The sequence below is a fragment of the Carettochelys insculpta genome, chromosome 3 (genome assembly GCF_033958435.1).
Source record: "Carettochelys insculpta isolate YL-2023 chromosome 3, ASM3395843v1, whole genome shotgun sequence".
NCBI classification, from domain to species: Eukaryota; Metazoa; Chordata; order Testudines; family Carettochelyidae; genus Carettochelys; species Carettochelys insculpta.
The window spans coordinates 55,670,767-55,694,050 of record NC_134139.1 but is presented as its reverse complement, the minus strand read 5'-3'; the positions used below and the strand labels follow the sequence as shown (position 1 = coordinate 55,694,050).

The following is a 23,284-nucleotide window of genomic DNA, read 5'->3' as shown; positions in this document are numbered from 1 at the left end:
TCACTTTCTACAAACAAACCAATCCATCAGCACAATTAGGGTCCACCTTGCAGCCATATCAGCTTTCCACCTGCCTATCCAAGACCATTTGGTCTTCACCCACCCATCGATCAAGCAGTTCCTTAAGGGCCTCAATGTCACATTCCTGCCAATTAAAGAACTAACACCTGCGTGGGACCTCAATTTGGTCCTCAGGGCCCTAACTGGCAAACCCTTTGAGCCTATAACCACTCACTGCTTGTTGCACTTGTCCATAAAAATGACTTTCCTCATGGTGGTCACCTTAACATGAAGAATAGGAGAGATCAGTGCACTGATGTCGGAACCACCATATACGACCTTTTACAAGGATGATGTAGTCCTCCAGACGCCCCATAAATTCTTCCCTAACGTACCTACCTCTTCCCACTGCAACGAGCCAGTATACCTTTTTCTTATCTAATCCTCATACCAATAATAGGGACAGAGCCATGCATACCCTCCATGTCCACCTGGCTTTGGCCTTCTGTCTGCAGAGAATGCAGTAATTCCACAAGACAACCTGACTCTTCCTCTCCTCAGCCAAAAGATCTTGTGGCATGCCTATCTCCCAAATAAAGGCGGTCCAAATGGACTTTGGGCTGTATAAGACTTGCTTACAACAAATTTATCGAAGAACCTCTGACGGGCATTTGTGCCCATGCCACACATGCAATGACTGCCTCTACAGCAGGATTCCCATCCTATGGATCTTGATTAGATTTGTTAAGGGTTGTCATCAGCTCAGAGCTGCATGTGGTTCTAAAAGGAGCAATTTGCAGCTCTTTAATGCTGCCACATCCAACAGTTGCCTCTATTAATAAGGAAGCAATTATGCATTGCAAAGGCAGCTTCTTTATCTTTGACATTCATAGTAATCCCAGGCAAGCCACTTAATAAACTCTTGCAGTAAATAATTTTCACACCCCTCCTCCCTTCCCTGCTTTTGCCCCCCACTTTTGTTCTGTGTAGCTGATTTGTTAGTTTTCACGTTGTGGTTGTATCTCACTCCAACCCCTGAATGTGACCCCCAGCTCCTGAGTATGACTCCCCCATCCCCTCCAGCCTTTGTTATCCTCCATCCCCTGAGTGTGACCCCCCATCCCTCAGCCTGAGTGTGACTCTCCCAGCCCCCCCCAGCCTGTGTGACTCCTCTTAGCCTCTGAATGTGACCACCCTACCAGCCTTTGATTGTAACCCTGCAGCCCCTAAGTTTGACTCCCCTAGCATCCCAGCCCCTCCAGCCCCTGACTCTGACTCCCCCCAGCATCCTGTGAGTGTGACTTCCCTCAGCCCCTCCAGCCTCTGAGTGTGGGATTTAAGCTGAGGGAACAGGCAGGGGAATGGTTTGGGGATGAGGGTCTTTCCCCCACCACAACTCAGATCAACTATAATAATAAACTACAGTAACTGTAGTATTATTATTTTATTATTATTAATGTATTTTCCCTTTTTCTATGAAATAACTACTATGACTATATAAACATGAGGGGACACAATTTTATATTCTTGCCTCAGGCGCGATATTAGCTAGTTGTAGCACTGCTTCCCACCCCTTGTTTTTGAATTGTCTTGGATCACCTAGTCTTCCTGAATTGTCAAAATGGGTCCCCATCTGGAAAAGGTGGGGAACCACTGCTCTACAGCCCTCCTCCAGGATGTTCCCACTGAGGACATTTGTAGGGCAGCTATGTGATCATCTCCTCACACATTCACTCAGCTTTATGCTCTAAGAACCTTTGCTGACTCTCATATTGAATTCAGCCTATCTGATACCACCATCACCCTGGGAGGAGATAACCTGGAAGATGCGGAGCACTCCACCTACTTGGGGAGTATTATGGGCATAGATGGAGGGACAGATAAAGATATGAATACTAGGATAAGGAAAGCAACAACGGCATTCAAGACTCTCCGTCCCATATGGAGTTCACAAATAATATCTGCAAAGACGAAACTGGCTCTTCAACATAAATGTGAAGTGTGTGCTCTGGGATGGATGTGAGACCTGGTGTGCTAAAAAGTCTTCAAATCACAAGCTACGGGTATTCATAAACAGATGCCTGAAGTACATCCTTCACATCAAATGTCACAAATGAGGAGCTTTGAAACAGAGCAGAACAAGAACTAACTGACATTGAAATCAAGAGAAGAAATCAGAGATGGCTAGGCTACACTCTCAGAAACACCCCCATCCAGCATAGTCCGTCAAGCTCTCACATGGGACCCTCAAGGAAAACATAAAAGAGGAAGACCTTGGACAACATGGCGAAGGTCTACTGATATTGAAGGACAGCAACTGAGGTACTCCTGGAGCCAGCTAGTTTTGTTACAAGACAGAGTGAAGTGGTGGAGACTTGTAGATGACCTGTGCTCCATGCAGAGTACAAGGGTTAAGTAATAGTAGTAGTACTATTATCAGCTGATGTACACCATCTGAAGGTCCCACCTCCAAGCAATAAGACTGCTTTGTAGACATCTAAAGGTGAGCAGCCACAGGGACCCTTGAAGAAGAAGGGAAAGTTACTCACCCTGTGCAGTAACTGGAGTTCTTTGAGATATTGTCCCCATGGGTGCTCCACTACCCACCCTCCTCCCCTCTGCTTCAAATTCCTTCTTTGGCTTCTGGATCAGAGCAGAACTGAGGAGCTGGGTTTGCCGTGCATGCACAGTAAATGCTGCAGACATCTCCCACCTGTGCCCTGTGTGTGTGGCCAGCCAGGGGATGGGAGGGGGCCTCTGCTACCAATGAAGCTACGGCCAGTGGGTGCAGAGGCACTGGTGCATCTAAAGGTGGTGCATTCATGGGGACAATATCTAGAGGACCTCCAGCTACTGCACAGGGCAAGTGACCTTCCCATCTACTGAAAAAAAGTTACAGACATTTTTAATGAAGCTGCTTTAGTGTTGAAAGATATTTTAATTAGTAATTGTTTTCTGTTCAATTAGCAAGGAAGATAACAACTTAATTTTCTTTGTTCCATTTTGCTAATCCAGAATGTATAAGAACACTCTTTCAAGACCATCTGACCTGTCTGATTCAGAATACAGTTTCATAGAAGTATCTAAAGAATCCATTCAAAATTTTGAGAGTGTATCTGAAAAAACGTCATTCCATTCCAAGGAGGACAAGGCTTTAAAACCTGAAATAATTACTGTAGCTGACATTGACAAGGTAAAGAAGTCTCCAAAGTATAAGATCTTTCTTTGAGTGCTTGATGCATATATTCCACTGTAAGTGTTTGTGCTTCTCAGTGCGCTTGAGGTAGATGATTCTGGTGATCAATACTTATCAAGGTGGTGCACATTCCATCAAGGTGGTGCACATTCCTTTCCTGCAGCCGAGGACATCTCGGTTCCTTTTTACCACCGGCTGCTAAAAGTCTGAGCTGTAGATGATACTTTGTGTTTACTAATATCTTGTACTCATCAATAAGTTCCTTGTGTAAGTATTTGTTAGTGTAGTTATTAGTGTATAATATTTCTTTTGTTGTCTTCTAATAGATCATTTGTTTTGTTCCTAAGGCGGTACTCCACTATTTACTTAGTCATGCCTAAGTCCCCAGGTTTTAAAAACTGCTTGTCTTTCAAGGTAGTTATGCCTATTAATGATAGGCATATTAGAAGCCTGGTCTGTTTAGGTGAGGGTCATGGTAGGGATGTTTGTTATTTTCAGGTGCTTCTCTAAAGAATACAAAATCCAGAGAGGTTCATCTGAGAGAATAGCTTATGGAGAGACACATACTTCCACCCTATGATCTCAGCCGCCCAAAACCAATCAAATGAAGCTCCAGCAGCTCCAGCTTCATAAATTCCATCTTTAAGATCCTTGTCCTCTGATAAGTAACTAGGAAAAAGAGGTACTTTTCTCATGCCTGAGAACATCAAAGAAAACAACTAGGACTTCAAGTTCTGTATATAACAATGGTGTCTCAAGATCCAACAATGGTTCCTGGAGTGCTTGTGGAGAGACTGATCCGTCATACTCTCAGGCAAATTCTGTACTAGGGGAATAAGTTGATTTCTCATACACAATTCTAGCTATGCAATTTGTGTAGCTAGAGTCAATGTATCGGAATTGACTTATCTCCCTAGTATAGACGTAGCCTCTACTACTTTACCATTGACCTTGAATGCTCCATGCAATAGTGTGGAGTACAGGGATTGACTGCTGACCATAGAGAGATTGATTTTGCTTGTCTTTACCAGACGTGCAAAAGCAAACAGTGGAAGATGGACCCTGACCAGGTTGATCTTCCCAGAAGTTATAGACTCAGTGAAAAGGTACCCCATATGGTGACTGGTACTGAGTTGGTATTGTCTGCATCAAATTATTTGCTACTGATCACTTAGGTATCAATAAAAGTTCTACTTGCCATCACTCCTGAAACTCTGATATCAATACCGTTGGTTTCTTGAGAGATGGCACTGATGACTGCAGCACCAACACTCTCAATGCTATAGACTAAGTGCTAGTGGAAGCCAGAGATCTGCTGTGCATGCCAGTGCTTCTCTTAACTGTCAAATTATAGTCTAGGGACTGGCTTCAGTACCATTAAAACCAATCTGAAGCATTCAACTATAAAAGCCCAAGGTTTCATCTACTGGCACCTCACTTAAGTTACCAAAAGTATACTATTTTAAAAGTATACTATTTTCCTCATCAAAGTTACAGAGCAGCAGAGAGGCCTCCTCTGCTAAACCCAGTGGATCCAAATTTTTCACTGTCCACAATCAGACAGCATTCTATAAAAGGTTCTTACTCTAGTGCCTACAGATCCCTGGCTAAGAAGATAACTCCGTAGGGTTCTCCTTGTTAGCCACCAGCTCCTTATACTAACTCCGTGTGATCCTATTAGATACCAGGCAGCATCCTGCAATCAATGAGATCTGTTTCAGCTGCTCAGTCCAGACCAGTCCCCTCTAGAAGAAATGCATTGTCCTGTCAGATGTCTCATCCTGTTGCTAACTTAGCTCTGTTGGATGAGGGCATGCAGGAGGAACAGCAGATTAAAGTACACCTGTCCATATTCCTTACCAAAAGAATCCATTGTGTCTAATCCTTTTTTGGTTTCCTGGATGACTACAGATTATTCCTGGATCTCATGCAGAGGATGTTTTGCCTTTTGATATCCCTAGAGTAGGGGTCCAAGAAAACTTTCTCAGGTTACTGAATGTATTATACTGAACTGTACCCAGGCAGCTTTACATATCAACACCATCAGATCTTTGGACTTAGCTAAATTCCTATGACAGTCACAATAGCAATGAAACTGTTATTTGTCAGGGCCCAGACACCCCATAGGAGAGCAGGAGAGGGGATCTCTCAGTCCTAAAGAACAAGCAAGTCACTCAACTTATTTTACTTTAAACAGTGTCTTGAAAGGTATATAAAAACTGGTGACACACTGGTCATGAATATCACTGCATGAAGTAAATAAGGCTGGTGTAAGAGGTGTGTGTGTGTATGAAATATATTCCTAAAATGTGTTTTGGGGGTGGACTTGTTGAGCAAAGGAGTGTTTAGTCTGTTTCCCTATGGGGTCTGGATTTTTGTGTGGCACTTTCTGTTTAGACAGGACAAAACAGTGTAGATTCAATATCAGCATAAAGAATTTCCATATAGACCTTTTCCTGCATCAGATTCAAAGATTATATCCCCTGCAAAGGTATTTCACGATGTTCCAATCATAGATCTTTTTGGGGGAAAATAGTAATTTGGTCTTCATTACATAGGGTCACTCATTATGATGATGTTGAAGCATTTATTGCCAATGTAGATTTTGAAAAGGAAGCAATGCATTTGGTGTTTAAATTGACTCTGAATTTTTTTTTTATGAAAAGAGTACTGCTTTGGATCACTAACAATGAAAGGTATACAAATACTTGAAAAAGAAGTAATAGTTACTTAATTGTACAGTAACTGGTTCTTCAAGATATGTTGCACACATACGTATTCCATGACCCAGCTTCCATCTCATTTATTAGAGTCTAATATAGCCAAAATTTGAGTTGTAAAGAAACTGAGAGGGATAGACGTGTAGGAGAAAGCATAGACCTTTTCTTTCCCATTTGAAAACCAGTCTCTTCATTTTCTTTTCCCAGTGCAGTCACAGTTAATGCTGTATTCCCTTTTTTGACTACAAATACTACACTGAGTTAGTGCTGCTAGTATGGTGTAACAGGTGTAGAGTCTTTGTGCACCAGAAGAATTTCAGAGGTATTGGTTTTCCTGTTGGAATGTCATTATTCTGCAAGAATGTGGAACACTACCCTAAAACCAAAAGTGACTCTTAATTTTTCACTAAATCCATTAATTTTAGTGGGAGTTTGCATGAGTTAACTAAGTTAGGATCTCACCATTTGGCACAAGAAGAATAATTAAATGAAATTTTCAATCTGTTACTCTAGTATATCAACAATAAATTAGTTTTAGTTAGCAATTGTATACCGATAAATATCAGTTTTTATTTAAACCCACCCAGTTAGTAAAATTTGTAATATTTTTATTGTGCTATTGAAGTAGTCAAGATATAATGAAAATAAGGTGTGGAGATGCACAATGTTGTACAAGTTTGTTATATCTTACTAAAAATAGGCAACTGAAATTAAAAAGCTGATAACTCATAAAAAATACATCTGCATTTACCCAAGGTTCAGAAACAAACCGATAACAGTGGATAAGTGCTACTCCCATTTTAAACTTAGAGGAAAACGAGGCACAGAAAGGTTTGTAGCTTGTTCAAATCAAGGACAAAATTGGTAATTCACATCTGACAATTAGGCCATCTCTGTAATTGTTTAATCATTTTATCCCGTCATCTCCAGATCAGAATTACTGGCTCTGTTTGTTTATTAAATAATTATTTCTAATATTCATATATCTGCTTTTTAATTAACACTTTTATTATTATGATAGTCAATAAGCTCCATCAGCTTTTAGCCTTAGGATCAGATAACTAACCAGATGCTAACCTGGTGAGGAGGGCTTTAAACTAGGTTTGCCGGGGACAGGGGAGCAAAGCCCGCAGGTAAGTGGAGAACATGGAAACCTGGGAGATGGGTCAGAAGTAGGAGGGAGCATGGGCAACAATGTCAGAGTAAAAAGAGGGCCAGGAAAAAACTGGGGGGAAAGTTCAAATCAATATCTAAGATGCCTATATACCAATGCAGGAAGTATGGGTAATAAGCAGGAAGAACTGGAAGTGCTAATAAATAAATACAACTGTGATATCATTGGCATCACAGAAACTTGGTGGGATAATACACGTGATTGGAATGTTGGTATTGAAGGCTACAGCCTGGTTAGGAAAGATAGACAGGGAAAAAAGGGGGGAGGTGTTGCCTTATATATAAAAAATGTACACACTTGGACTGAGGTGTGGAGATGGACATGTTGAGAGTCTGTGGGTTAGTTTAAGAGGGGTAAAAAACAAGAGTGATGTCCTGTTAGGGGTCTACTACAGGCCACCTAACCAGGTGGAAGAGGTGGATGATGCTTTTTTTAAACAACTAACAAAATCATCCAGAGCCCAGGATTTGGTGGTGATGGGGGACTTTAACTATCCAGATATATGCTGGGACACTAATACAGCGGGGCACAGACTATCCAATAAGTTCTTAGACTGCATTGGAGACAATTTTTTATTCCAAAAAGTTGAAAAAGCCACCAGGAGAGAAACTGCTCTGGATTTGAGTTTAACAAATAAGGAGGACTTGGTCGAGAATTTGAATGTGGGAGGCTGCTTTGGTGAAAGTATCATGAAATCATAGAATTCACAATTCTAAGGACTGGTAGGAGGGAAAATAGCAAAATAGAGATGATGGATTTCAGGAAGGCAGATTTTGGTAAACTCAGAGAGCTGGTAGGTAAGATCCCATGGGAGGAAAAACTGAGGGGAAAAACAACTGAGGAGAGTTGGCAGTTTTTCAAAGAGACATTATTAAGGGCCCAAAAACAAGCTATTCCCGTATGTAGGAAAGATAGTAAATATGGGCAAAGACCACCTTGGCTTAACAAGGAGATCCTGCATGATCTCAAACTAAAAAAGGAATCCTATAAAAATGGAAACTAGGACAAATTACAAAGAATGAACATAGGCAAATAACACAGGAATGCAGGAGTAAAATTAGAAAGGCTAAGGCACAAAATGAGCTCCAACTAGCTACAGGCATAAAGGGTAACAAGAAGGCCTTTTACAAATATATTAGAAACAAGAGGAAGACCAAGGACAGGGTAGGGCCATTGCTCAGTGAGGAGGGAGAAACAGTAACGGGGAACTTGGAAATGGCAGAGATGCTTAATGACTTCTTTGTTTCGGTCTTCACAGAGAAGTCTGAAGGAATGCGTGACATAGTGAATGCTGGTGGAAAAGGGGTAGAGTTAGTTTTTGAAATAAAAAAAGAACAAGTTAAAAACCATTTGGAAAAATTAGATGTCTGCAAGTCACCAGGGCCTGATGAAATGCATCCTAGAATCCTCAAGGAGCTGATAGAAGAGGTAGCTGAGCCGTTAGCTCTCATTTTTGGAAAGTCATGGGAGATAGGAGAGATTCCAGAAGACTGGAAGAGGGCAAATATAGTGCCCATCTACAAAAAGGGGAATAAGAACAACCCAGGAAATTACAGGCCAGTCAGCTTAACTTCTGTACCAGGAAACATAATGGAGCAGGTAGTTAAGGAAGTCATCTGCAAGCACTTGGAAGGTAGTAAAGTGATAGGGAACAGCCAGCATGGTTTTGTAAAAAAACAAATCTTGTCAAACCAACCTGATAGCTTTTTTTGACACTATAACGAGACTCGTAGATAAGGGAGAAGCAGTGGATGTGGTATACCTAGACTTTAGTAAAGCATTTGATACGGTCTCGCATAATATTCTTATCGACAAACTAGGCAAGTCCAACTTAAATGGGGCTGCAATAAGGTGGGTGCATAACTGGCTGGCTAATCGTACCCAGAGAGTAGTTGTTAATGGTGCTCAATCCTGCTGGAAAAGCATAACAAGTGGGGTTCCGCAGGGGTCTGTTTTGGGACCAGTTCTGTTCAATATCTTCATTAATGATTTCGATATTGGCATAGAAAGTACGCTTATTAAGTTTGCAGATGATACCAAGCTGGGGGGGGTTGCAACTACCTTGGAGGATAGGGTCATAATTCAGAATGATCTAAATAAATTGGAGAAATGGTCTGAAGTAAACAGGATGAAGTTTAATAAAGATAAATGTAAGGTGCTGCACTTAGGAAGGAATAATCTGTTTCACACATACAGAATGGGAAAAGACTGTCTAGGAAGGAGTACAGCAGAAAGGGATCTAGGGGTTCTAGTAGATCACAAGTTAAATATGAGTCAACAGTGTGATGCTGTTGCAAAAAAAGCAAACATGATTCTGGGATGCATTAGCAGGTGTGTTGTGAACAAGACACGAGAAATCGTTCTACCGCTCTACTCTGCGCTGGTTAGGCCTCAGCTGGACTATTGTGTCCAGTTCTGGGCACCCCAATTCAAGAAAGATGTGGAGAAATTAGAGAAGGTCCAGAGAAGAGCAACTAGAATGATAAAAGGTCTGGAGAACATGACTTATGAAGAAAGGCTGAAAGAATTGGGCTTGTTTAGCTTGGAAAAAAGAAGATTGAGGGGGGACATGATAGCGGTTTTCAGATATCTTAAAGGGTGTCATAAGGAGGAGGGAGAAAACTTGTTCTTCTTGGCCTCTGAGGAGAGAACAAGAGGCAATGGACTTAAGCTACAGCAAGGGAAGTTTAGGCTGGACATTAGGAAAAAGTTCCTAACTGTCAGGGTGGTCAAGTACTGGAATAAGTTGCCAAGGGAGGTTGTGGAATCTCCCTCGCTGGAGATATTTAAGAACAGATTAGATAGATGTCTGTCAGCGATGGTGTAGATAGTGGTCGGTCCTGCCGTCGGGGCAGGGGACTGGACTTGATGGCCTCTCGAGGCCCCTTCCGGTCCTAGTGTTCTATGATTCTATGATATAATTTTTTTTTCAATGCACAGTGTATTCACAAAATTGACACTTGTAATCCATGCTGTTGTATAGTGTCTGATATTGTTTGTTTGGTTTTTAGTTCTGTTCTGGGATACAGTTTGTAAGAAAAATGTTATACTGAATATATTAATGTAGTCTTGCAGTTAATAGTGACTGCATATCAATTTAGGTGCTGAGAACTGTTAAAAAGAAACTGGAAGGAGAGCGACAATATGCTCCAGTACTTGAAGTAAATGTAGAACTAAGAATTCCTTTAGTGAAGTTCAGTGGTAAAGGCAGCCATCAGGAGGATGACCAGGAATCCTGTGAGATGCAAGGTGATTATTTTTCACTGACTTATCTAGAACTTCTGAAGCAAAGGTTGAAAGATAATGAAAATTTGAAAAATTGCTCTTACTCCAAGTCCAAAAGGGCATGCAAGGAGCTGTCAGAAAATACAAAGAAGAGACATTTAAATTAAATCAAGGAAAAATTGCCTTCTCTGGTAGGATAGTGTCCTTTTGGAGTAAAGGGAAGTACATATGAAACTAATATATAAACTGTTAATGAAATAGGATTTAGCGTATATCCGGTAGTACAGCAGAAATTGAATGTCATGTAAATACTAGTGTTTTTACAAGTAGCAATAACATTTTCATTAAAAGATGATTGTATTTTCTTGTCTTACTAGTGACTAATGAAGTGCATTTAATTTCTAAGTAGCTTTTTATTTTAAAAAATAATTTCCATCTGTTAAGTGAGTTGTGTGTGTGAGTGAGAGCATCTGAGACAGAGACTCCAACATTTTGGGATTTTTTTTCAAGTTATTGCTGTAAGCCAGCCCAGATACTAGGTTGTGATTCTACATATCAACAGTGGAAACATGGGTGATAAATTTAATGTTTTTGAGAAATCCCAGCAGTCTGTTGGCTAATCTTAGTCTTTATAGTGGCGTGGCATCATCTGAAGATGTTAGGTTCTCTCTGATAGGAACTTTCTGGAAGCTAAAACTACGCCTTTCTCACAAGCTATTCTACCACGTGGCTAATGGAAAATACCTGTGACTAGTTAATAAAATGAGCGGACTGCTCCCAGATGTTTCTCATGCACATCTGTCTCTTGATAATGTTTATTGTCTTTTTCTGTGCATCAGGCTTGGCAAGAATTAAATAATTAAATAATTTCACAGAAACAGTCACCTGCTAATGATTTTAAGAGCCCTTCAGACAGGTTAACCAGCATCTGAAGATGTGACATTGAGAATATCAACAGCTGGAATGGCCACTGGGTGAATAGTCAGATTCATCTTAATGGGCTTTATCAGAATTCAGTTTCGTTTAGTGCTGAGAGAGAACTCCCTAAATAAACCTGATGATATTCTAGATAGTTGTAGAAGTCCCTGATCTGGACCATGTCATTGGGAACTTTCTGCCCTGGATCAGAACCCTATGTAGTACAAGAGAGGACTGGAATGAAATTTTGAAGGATAAAATTGTGCTTCTCTGCTGCCAAAACCCTCATCATATTTCTGGGGTCCACCATCTTCTGCTTCAATAACTTAAATTACATAAATGACTCTGGCTCTTCAAGATCTTCTAGTGGCCCAACCACCAGAGTTAGTTTTGCACTCCAGACCTGAACATGTGGCCCAGGACTTCATTTGTTTTTGGTATCACTATGGAACCCCCTTTCTTTCTGTCATCAAATAAGGGTTTAGCCGGCTTGACTCTGGTACTGTAAGTGAGAAGAGAGACAAGTCATAACCTCCTCTGATACAAGGGCTTTCCCACTGGGGGTCTGGGATCAGAATCCTCTGGGCTGGAAGAGGACTGTGAGAGGGGGATCTTTCCTGTACATTTGGAATCTCCAGGATTTCTTGCACTCCCATGTGAGAGAATATGCCAGCTATACTCGGTGGTGTTCTGCCCCTTGGGGACTAGTGCGGAGGAATATGCTGTCCCACAGAAGCAATAATGGATCCCAGAAGATCTGTAGAATTACCACTCTTTTCTCATGGCACAAGGGATTGAAGCAAACCTAAGTCCCTCAAAGGGTAGAGGAGGAGTTTCCTCAGCCTTCTCAGAAATCACAGCTCCAGCAATATGTAGAAGATGAGAAACTTGAGCAGGAGCTGTCAACACCTGTGATTTTTTTTTTCTTGTTTAGGTGACACGGTCATTCTAGTTTTCCCACCCTAAGCCCTTCCAAAGTTATTTAAGGGAGTGACAGAATCAATTCATGTTCCCCTGAAAGAGATGTAGGAAGAACCGGACAAATTGCCAATCATTTTGTGTAAGTCTATCTTGAGCAGAGTGGTGCTTTCTATTAATGAGACCACCCTCAAATCTTATAGGCCTTTGTGGCAAACACATGCTATGATCCCACCTGTCTACAGCTGGGCTGAGTTGAGATACTTCATACTTATGAAGGGGTTAGACTGAGTACTTGATTTCTCACCCACTTCCCGATTGATGGTGTCCGTAGCCATCAAGTATAGCTGACAAAAATGACTCAGTTCTGTGCTCTGAGAACAAAGGAAAGAGGGTGACCTCTGTGGTAGGAATGTATATTTCTCAGATTCTCTTCAGTTTTGAGTTTAAGACTGACAAGCTCTATGGCAAGCTGGCTGTCTTCACTGCTAAGATCTCTAACGTCCTGAGGCTGCATCTACACTATGAGATAAATTCGCATTTATTTATATCGGTTTCTAATTTTGGAATTTGTTTGATTTTGACCATCCTCACTTCATACTTTGCTCCCCACAAAGTAGAGTCATTGCTGCTACACACACATTGGCTAAAACTGACTGTGCAGTTGTGCATTGTGGGAAGCTATCCCACAGTTCCCTCATCCCCCTAGCATTCTAGGTATGCTCACTGGTCTTGACATCAACTTCACCCATTGCATTTTCATCATTCCCCTCACGATCCCTGAAAATATGTTGGTCCATTTGATATAATGCAGAAGAATCTCAAAATTACAAGAGAGAATTTTTGGTTTCCCCACACGTTACATTGCCAGTGTGGGTGCAGTGACTGTATTCTCAACGGGCCTTCCATCCCACCTCCCATCATTGCCGAAATGTGATCCCTGAAAATAATTCAGGGGCCCAGAATATTTCTTGTTACACTGAGAAGAATGCAGGAAGAGAGAATTTTTGGTTTCTCCCTACACTATAGTGCCAACACTGGTACAGTGACTGTATTCTCAACTGGCCATCCATCCCACTTTCCATCATCGCTGAAAAAAAGGATTGTTGGTTTTCCCCCGGTGAGAGCAAGCCCTGGTATGAGCCAAGGGTTGTGTGGCACTGGTTGACCAGTTGAAGTATTCTCCCCTGTCGGTAACAAGGCCCTTAGCCACCACGGGAGACTTTTCCTCACAGGCAGCAGCAAGCCCACATATGGGCCAAGGAGGGCAGGAGGGTGTTGCTGGATGACCAGTTGAAGTATTCTCCCCCATCGGCAGCAAGCCCCTTAGCTGCTGGGGGGAGACTTTTCCCTGGTGGCAGCAGCAAGCCCGGATATAGGCCAAGTGGTTGGAGGAGAGGTGTTGCTGCATGACCAGTTGAACTGTTCCTTCCCTGCAGCAGCAGCAAAACCCCCAGTATCTTAACTGCTGGGAGAGACATCCCCATGGCAGCAACAAAGCCCCCCAGTATCTTAACCACTGGGGGAGACATCCCCATGGCAGGAGCAAATCACCCTGTATCTTCACCACCAGGGGAGACTTCCCAGTATCTTAACGGCTGGGGGTGGTGGGGGGAGACTTCCCCACATCAGTAGCAAAGCACCCCATATCTTAACTGCTGGGGGCCTTCCTCGTGGTGGCAGCAAAGCACCTCATATCTTAACCGTCCGGGGAGACTTCCCCACGGTGGTACCAAAGCCCCCAATATCTTAACTTCTGGGGGAGACTTCCTTGTGGTGGTAGTAAAGCCCTCTTTTTCCCACACGACTGGCAGCATTGCCAGCACCAAACGGTAGGCACGTCCTTTAATTGGGTTGGGCTGGGGGCTACCCATGTGATGAGCCTGAGCATGGGAAAGACCCAGACTGTGTGGCACCTGTGGGGGTGAGAAGGGGGTTTCAACACAAATGTAAACCGCTGAGAAGAAGTATCTTAGTGTGTTATGCAAGCATGACCTCCAGCACAGCCTTGATGACGTGGTACAGCAGGGCAGGGGCTGACATCAGGCAGCGCAGAAAAAAATAGCAAGTGTACAGAGAGTTGCAAACTCCCTGCAGTGGCTATTTGAATGGGTAGATACACGCACCCCACTAACAGCATAGAAAGAAAAAATCCATTTCTCAGACTGTCATAAATTAATATGAGCCCACAGTTAAAGGCTTGCTGCTCCCGCTTGGAAAATCAGGCTCTTCCTGTTACTGGAGATTAGCGGACAGGGCATAGCAGTGAGAGGGACATTGTAGGTAACATACAGGACACCTCTGGAGGCTAATAAATTTGGTTGTAAGACACGGCGCTTCCACACTTGCATTTAACCAAACTTCTGAATTCAAACTTGATGCTATATCCATCAGGTAACTCCAATTTTGCAGTCTCGAGATTAGCGCACCCAAAATTGAGCTAATGGTCTTTACAGTGAAGACAGTCACATGGTAAAGTTGAGCTAACTGAATTAAATTTGAATTTATCTTGTAGTGTAGACACAGCCTGAGAGGCACCTTTTCTGGCATCTTATAGATGAAATTAACTGGAAGCAAAATTTGGCACTTCAGAGTTCCCTAGCCGTGCGTGGTGAAATCCTGTCCCGGTGTTGGGGCAGTGAGAGAGTCTCAAAGGAGGTACAAACAGTGGTGTAGGCTTCCATTTGAGTGCAATGATTTCTTATGCCCTGTGTATCCCGCACTCTTGGATGTCTGGGCTGCTCTCCTCTTTTTGCAGCTCACAGAGCTGGATCAGTATTTTGGTGATGACCATGCCATTTCTGCTCCTGCTGGCTGTCAGCTTTTCTGCCTTCATAGCAGAAGGCAGTAGCAATTTATTTTTCTCTTGTCCTTAATTGTTATATTTTAATTTTTCTACGGTTTCTTTCTGCTTTATGTTTCTACTGTCCCTGTTAACCTCTCCAGAGTTTAACCTTTTCTGAGCCTCTGCTGCAGTGTTTCCCTGCTGGTTCCTGTGCCTCTTTCGTGCATGTCAGAGAAGCCAAGAAAGCAACAGATGAAATCCAAGAGGTGATCTATATGAGAGACAGTCCTCCCAGGCATGGCTGTCAGTGAGTTGTTCCCAGCCTTCTGTCCATAACTGACAGTTCCTGGGGCTACTATTCAGATAGGAAGGGTCCCTAACCAATAAGTCAGCCATGGTTCCAGTGGGGAAAAATACACTGGGAACCCCCGAGGATTGTGTTCTCCCCCTTAGCATAATCTGTTGCTTTCTCCCTGTTAGCCAATTTCTTATTCACTTTACAATGTTTGTACTGATCGCTGTCTTTCCTAATTTCATGATTTTTTATATGTCAGTGGCCCCATTTCATGTCTGCAGCTGGGAGGGGGTGGGTCTGGGACCATAGTTGTGTTGGGGCTATGGTGGGAGCGAGTGCCTCAGCCCGTGGCCGGGACAGTGCCACTGTTGCCTTAGCCATGTTCTCTGGTCATGGCTCTGCTCCCAGCCCCTAATCCTGCCCCAGCTGTGGCCTCCTTACTTCTGTCCATGTCCTATGTTCCACAGGCCACTGCTGGCCCCATCTGCAAGTGGATGCAGAGGCAAGGGTTGGACGTAATCCTCAAAAGTTTTGGGGATCACTGTTTTAGGACTATGTCTTAAGTTCCTCAGCTTACACCATTCAGTGTTAGATTGCTTGAACTCTAGCATCCTGATGTATTCTATCTTTTGTTTCTTTATCAAACCAGCCAGAAGAGTCAAGGAACTAAGGGCACCGATGGCTAACCCTCCCTGTACAATTTTTCAGAGGGATAAGATATTCATAAGACCACATCCCTACTTGATCTTTCAGGTGTTTTTCTTTTCTTTTTCTTTTTGGAATTTCATATCAACAGATTAAATACTTCTGTTTTACTATAAACCTCTTTCCACCAGAGAAAAGGTTGCATGGATTTCACTGAATGTGCACAGGGTGCTTGCCTTCTACATATAAATAACTTAATCATTTTGAAAGTTCCATAAATTCCCTATCTCATTCATGGAATTTATGAAGGGAGTGGATCGGTTCTCCCAGAAATTGCTGAAATGGATCTCTGAGTGTGTGTGTTCGCTGCAAGATGAATATCATGAGGGCAGTGTGAGAGCTTACTTGTTTACAGGCAAATCAACACTATTTGCTTCCCTTAGAGACTTTCCTTTTACTGACTTTTGCAGAGCAGTAGCTTAGGGTTCTGTAAGTGCCTTCACTAGCCAACATGTGCTGATGCAAGGAACTGCTTTTGATGCTCCCTGGGCAGGGCAGTTCTTCAATTTACTGTGCCATAAGAGTCTAGGAGCTCAGTCCCTTCAGGTGATTCACACGCAATGTCTCTTGAAGTTTGCTGCCTATAAGGACAATCAGTTAATAAAGATGAATTAGTCACCTTGTAGAAACTTGAGTTCTTTCAGATGTGTTATCCCTGTGTATACAAAACTGCCTGCCCTCCTCCTGCACAATGTTTTCCTCTATTGAGGACTAATGATGGAAAAGGAATTAAGATGGCAGCAGTCCAGCAGTTCCCTGTATTATCTAAGGGCAGAACATGAAGGCAGTTTGGGTGCATGCACAAACCTTCTGGACACTGCTAAAGACAAGTTCTCTGGTACTGGGCACATGGTGCACATTCACAGTCCAAATGTGCAGTGTATATGTAGGGTCAACGCATACCAAACAGCTCAAGTTACTACAAGGCGTGTAACCCATCTGTTCTCTAAATTTCATAATATGCCATTCCACTCAATTTGGAAAACAATGTTGTTGGACCAGGTTACTCTTTAGTTCTAAGTATGCATCTTTTAGGAATTTTAACTGAAGTTATTCTTAGATTTGATTTTAATTGTTCAGAAAGTCTTAAACTGAGGATATTTAGCGCTCCAGCAGCCTTGACTTTCTTTCCTGTTTCCATCTGTTGGTAGAAGAAGTTACAACCAATGTTTGGACTGATTAAGCATATTAAGGGATATAAGATACACAATTAGAAGGGAAGGTATTGCAGTTTTGTTCAATACTTGCATTTTCTTTTCTGTAGCAGGAACAGAAGTCAACCCTGAATCAGATAATACAGTGGAATTTAAACGTGAATGGTAAGTGTAGTCTTAGAAACATATTTTACACTACACGAGTTAGATCATAACAGTTGATGGTCCTGGGATAAATTTTTTTGGAGAAACCTCTATAATAATATACACGTTTTAAAATATATTGCTAATATTCAGAATGTTAATTATTTTGTTTCCTAGTTTTTCATCATTCTGTACAGATATCGTTTTAATTCCTGATAGAAGACAGCTTTCTAAAAAATTACAAGGAGTTGTGGATGGTCTAGAAAACACTACCGGTATGTATGATTGTTAGTATCACTTTATAAAGCAAATACTAGTGAATTTGTGATAGAAGAAAGAACCAAGCAAGAAAAGAAGCAAGACTAACAAGCGCTGTGAAATAGAAGGAAGAGAAACACTTAGGAAAATAAACAGAGTATTGAAGACAGAAAAATAGAAGACAAGAAAGAGAGAGAAATACAAAGAATACAGGGAGGAAAAAAACAGTAGTTGGGAGAATAACATTGGTGGTAGTCCAACTCTGTTATTTTTACAAGTTGATTCCACACACATTTTGTACTGGGAATTGTATACACTACTAAAAAGTAGAGTAGGCTGTCAAATGTGCCCTTTCGCAGCCCATTGCACTGCTTATTTCTTATTTTGGGTAGCTTCAGGACTTCAATTATTTATAATACAATATAGAAAACTGACCAAAATGACGTGAAAAATAGTAATTTTTTTCTTCTACAGAGTTCCTACGGGTTGTTTACTTCAGGTGCACATGGACTCCATGTGCCTTTTGATTAGCTTTCTTGCTAGCCATGCCTGGTTGGTCCATAAGTACACCCTAGCTATCCTCATGCCCTGTATTAAGGTACATATGGCAGCATGGGACCGACCGCAGCTACAATTCCTTCATAATCACATGGTGTCTGCACAGATAGCTTTTCAGTTAGTTGTAGTCTTTATACATAGTTATTACTTTGTGTATTTAGGATAGCTTAAAAGAGGGTTGCTACATATATTTTTAGGGAAAAAATCTTTAAGGAAGAAATGTTTTTCTATGATTCTTCCCTGTGTATCCACAGTTCCTCCCCTTATTATTTTCAGTTTCTTCAACAGGGATTGTCTCTGAAAGGGTTTATTCAATACCTGATTCTGATGGAAATCCACATTTGAACTTTCAGTAGGTGCTTTCATCAGCCTCCTTGGGGTCCTTCTTCTTTTGCACTTGAGGCATCACAATAGCCTTTGGAACATGATAGATAGTGAAGGTTCACAAGCATTCCCATGAGAAAATTCATGGAAGATAAACCCGTGGTGTAACAGCTTTTTCTTCAGAATAAAGACATATAAGTTACATCTACATTAGAGTGGCCTTTTGAAAGGGCGAATTCTAAAGAGAGTAGCCGAAAGACGCCATTTTGAAGGGGAGCGTCTACATACAGGCCGGGGCTGGTGCTGTCGATCTGTGCCATCAAAAGGGCCATCCACCCTTTCAAAAGGGGCCAGCGAGCCCTTAGAAAGAGAGTGTCTACACATACCCCCGCCATCTTTTGAAAGAAGGGGCCAGGAAATGGTGCAGCCGGGGCTTCATGGCAGACAAGTCCGTCTGGGGTCAAAGCCGGCCCCCTCTTTAATGGGCCCCCTCCACCCCAAAACACCTCCGCCCTGCACAGCACGAGGCCTGCAGAGCTGCTACCAGCCCTGCAGACACAGTGCCCCCAGGACAGAACATGAACCAGCAGCAGCTAGAGACCCTGCTTGCTGCCACCAGTAGTGGTCACCCTGCTTGCCACAGCAACAGTGGCCTCCCTGCAGCTCCTTCTGGGGGAGGTCCCCCCCCCCCCCCAGTGGCAGCCAGGGATGCCCCAGACCCTCGGCTCCTTTGTTGCCACCTCCCAGGTTCTCTGCTGGCTCTGGAGCTACCCCATCAGTTCAGACTGGTGAGACCATCTATTCAACTGGGAGTGGGACGATGATTGGTGGCTCTGGAATTTCTGGATGCAGCGTCAGACCTTTCTGGAGCTCTGCCAGTGGCTGTCCCTTGTGCTGAGACATGAGGACACCCAGATGCGATGCCCCCTCCCTGTGGAGAAGACGGTCGCAGTCGCTGAATGGAAGCTGGCCACTCCAGACAGCTACCACTTCATGGGGCACCAATTTGGTGTGGACAAGGCCATGGTTGGCGCCGTCATTGCTGGAGGTAAGGATGTCCAGGCCAAGCACCCACCGGGAGGCTGGCGGGCCCGGGACTGGAAGCCTGAGGTGGGGCTGGTGCAGGGCCTGCCACACCCTCATGGCTGCGCATGTCTCCCCTGCCCCACATAGGTGATGCACACCCTCGACACAATGCTCTTCCAAAGGCTGGTCTGCACTGGGGACCTGGATGTGGCCATGGCGGGCTTCGCTGCACTCGGGTTTCCAAATTGCTTCGGGGCCCTTGAAAGGACCCACATATCCATCCGCTCCCTGAAGTGCAGAGGAGGACAATATATAAACAGGAAAGGCTACCACTCCATGGTCCTGCAGGTTGCGGTAGACATCTGCTGCTGGTTCCAGGACATCTGTGTGGGTTGACCTGGCTGCAACCAGTACGCTCATGTCTTCTGCAATTCGGGTCTGTGCTGCTGGCTGGTGGCAGGAATCTACATCCCCCAGAGGGAGATCCCACTGCGGGACACTATAGTGCCCCTCTGTCTGGTGGCCGACATGGCTTACCTGCTCCAGCCCTAGCTCATGTGCCCCATATGGGCCACCCCACCCCCAGCCATGAGCAGCTTAACACTCAGCTCGACCACACCCACAACCTGGTTGAGTGAACCTTTGGCCATCTCAAGGGGTGATGGCATTGCCTCCTAGCTCGCCTGGAGTTGGGCACACTCAGTGCCTCCCAGGTGGTGGGCACCTGCTGCACACTCCATAATATCGTGGAGAGCAAAGGGAGGCCTTAGTACAGGGGTGGGCGGGTGAGGCTGGCACGAGCTGCCCCCAGCTTGTTGCTACCCACAGCCGCCAGGCCCTTCAGGATGGGGTACGTGTCCAAGAGGCCCTGTGTCAATACTTCAACCAGGGCCCTGGTGAGCACTGCCCCAGCCACCCCTAGCAGGTCCACCATGCACAACCTGCCCCCCCCCCCCGCCACCCCCTGCACGCAGCTCCCCACCCCCTTGCACACTGCCCCCAACCTCCCACATACTGCTCTCCCCAACGGGCACATAGCACACAGGGATATGGGTGAAATCATCATCATCAATAACCATGGGCTCAGCGCCCGTTGGTGTCTGATGCCTCTCTCACTATTTCCTTCCATCTTCCCCTGTCCAGTGTGGAGTGGCTTAGTTCTGTGGACTAGCTCTGCACCAATCTACTATATCGTCTATCCATTCTCTGTGGGGTCTGCTTCTCCTATTTGAACCATCCATTATGCCAAATACCAGGGTCTTGATTTTTCATTCGTTGTTCATTCTGCAAATATGCCCAAATAGTTGTAGCTTCTGTTTTATAACCTTCTGCAGCAGGTTCTCTTTCAGCTGTATCTTTTTATATAATTCCTCATTGGTGACCTTCTGCATCTATCCTATTCTCAGAATCTTTCTATAACAACTCCTTTCAAATGCCAATATTTGTCTTTTCAAATCTTTCATTATCACCCATGTCTCATATCCATACAACATGCTGCTGAATAACATAAACTGTGTTGTTATTAAACACAACAAATGATATTGCTCAAACTATGCCAAACATCATTATACACCTGTATACAAGTGGGAGGGGGATAAACTATATACAAGAGGCAGGGGACATGGGTGGCCTGAATGAGAGGCCACTTACTGCGGGGCAGGGGTGGAGGGTCTTGATCCATGCCATCTCTGGGACCTTTGCCCCTCCCGGTCTGGGATCCCTGATGGGGCTGGGAGGATAGGGAGATTGGCAATTTACCCCAGCAGGTGCCTCTCCAGGGGGCCTGGTGGTGGGGCTCCAGGAGGAGGGGCTATGAGGGGGATGGTGGGAGGGGACGTCTGGACCAGGAGCTCCCTGAAGGTGCCCATCAGTTCTGTCAAGGCCACCTAGCACCAGGTGGCTGCACTGCTCTGCCACCTCCACCTGCCAGCAGACAGAGGTGGCAAGGTGGTGGTCCTCCACAGCCTGCCTTTGACTCCTCCTGGAGTGGGGTTGCTCTGATTTGGCCGGTGGCATGGTGCAGTCCTCGTCCCTTTCCTCCAGGGGGGCTGTCAGGCACTACGGAGGGTGCAAGGCTCTCCCAGCCATCAGATGGTGCAGCTGCAGAGATAGGAATGAAGAGAGGGACAGGTCGTGAGTAACGACTTCTGCCCTCTGGCCCAGGCCTCGTGTTCCCTGGTGGGCAGTGAGTCCCCATCTCCTGTCCGATGGCAGGGCAGCACTGAAGGCCCATGGTGGCAGTGGGGGTCCCTTCCCCCTGGGGCCAGCTCCCTTGTGCGGCCTGGCCCTGGCCGTCCCCTCCCTCTGGGAGCGGACTGCGTCGTTGTCCATGGGATTGGGTGCTGAAGGCCACTGGTGGCTGTATCACCATCCCAAGGACCGCAGCCCACTGGGGGTATGGGGGACCCTCTGGCAAGCATGTAGCCCCCACCCTGTGGTCCGGGGTGTATGCCTTGTTGGGTGTATACCTGACAGTCCACTGCTGACATCAGGGATTGCCTGGCTGGCCAAGGCACGGCTGGAGGCGCAGGAAGGGAGATCTTTGATATGTTCTTCCTCCTTGCTGGACCACTCCACTGCTGCTGCAGGCTCTGGCTCTGTCCCTGCTGGCATTGGGTTGGCTGATGGTCCTGGCTTATCGGGATCTTCTGCCTGAGGCTCTTCCATGGAGGTATTGAGGATGGAGGGTGGGGAGGTGGTGTCCCATGGGCCCAGGAGGCTTCAGAGCTCCCGGTAAAATGGGCAAAAAGCAAGGGTGGCCCCTCACCAGCTGGCCGAGTCGTGAGCCTGGGCATACTCCTGCTGCAACTCATTCACCTTGCTGCATACCTGGTCTGGAGAGCGGGCAGGGTGGCCACGCATTCTGCTGCTTTGTGCCCATCTCACACAGGACCTCCTCTCCTGCCATAGGCCCAGCAAGTCCTGGAGCTCATGCTCCATCGAGGAGGGGGCTCACTTTTTCCCCTCCTGGCTGGCCCCCTGGGAGCCCTGGACACTCCTCACTGGCTGCTGGCCATGCTGTGCTGGCAGCCACTGTGGGTCTGGCTGAGGCGTGCAGGAGTACCATGTGGAGTGTCTGCAGCCTGCACATTCTCAGCTTCAAGCAACAGGGTTTCTGGGTGCGTGTGGCTTTAAGGGCTGCTGCACGCACAGACCATAGAGCCTTGCAGGCGCTGGACAGCATGTCTCTGCCTAACAGCTGGTCGCTGCCATGGCGAACCCTGCACTTTCAGAAGAGTAGGTTGCAGAACGTCTATATTTGCTGTCTTTTGAATTAACCTTTTGAAAGGGGCAGCTTTTCCTATTTCACATTTGGAAGAGCGATTTCTGATGATGGGACGTGTTCCTTTGATTTTGTTTTTGAAAGAGCGTGTGGCTTGTGTAGTTGCCTCATGCACTCTTTCAAAAGAGGGCCTGGGTTTTTGAAAATAATGCCTAGTGTACACATGGCTATAATGTCAAGAAGTGCAAGAGGTAAAGAATGAATCACCTATCATTGAAAGCATCACATCTTCCTTCCTGATAAGGTTGTTATGCTTTCACCTCTGTCTTCTGATGATGATTTTAAATTATGTCAAGAACTGATGGAAAGAATTGCTGATGCTTTACAAATTTCTTTAAAGGCAATAAACGAATCTTAATTCAAATTATTGGATATACTTAAGTCATCATTCAGTGGGTGGCATTTCCAATCTACAAAAGTTTGTCTGAGCCAATGAAGACTGTCTGAGCCAGCCACCGTTCTAAATATGTGTAAGAGAATGCTAAGAAATAATATTTATCTCCTTACTAACAAGCGGGCTGACAGGAACTATTTCATCACTTCTAAAGATGCAGATTTAATATTCATGCACCCTTAACTGAATTATCCTGCCATGGATGAG

General features: G+C 44.5%; 1 protein-coding gene across 1 annotated transcript in view; it reads left to right on the top strand.

The window, feature by feature from the left end:
* Window positions 1–23,284, top strand: part of DNAH14 (dynein axonemal heavy chain 14) — a gene marked incomplete at its 5' end in the record, with an annotated part of 447,359 nt that overhangs the window by 55,626 nt on the left and 368,449 nt on the right. Inside the window, 4 exons of the mRNA XM_074988409.1 lie at window positions 3,016–3,193; window positions 10,192–10,339; window positions 17,201–17,255; window positions 17,412–17,509. Of these exons, the coding sequence (XP_074844510.1) occupies window positions 3,016–3,193; window positions 10,192–10,339; window positions 17,201–17,255; window positions 17,412–17,509 (479 nt within the window). The remainder of the gene's footprint in view (window positions 1–3,015; window positions 3,194–10,191; window positions 10,340–17,200; window positions 17,256–17,411; window positions 17,510–23,284) is intronic.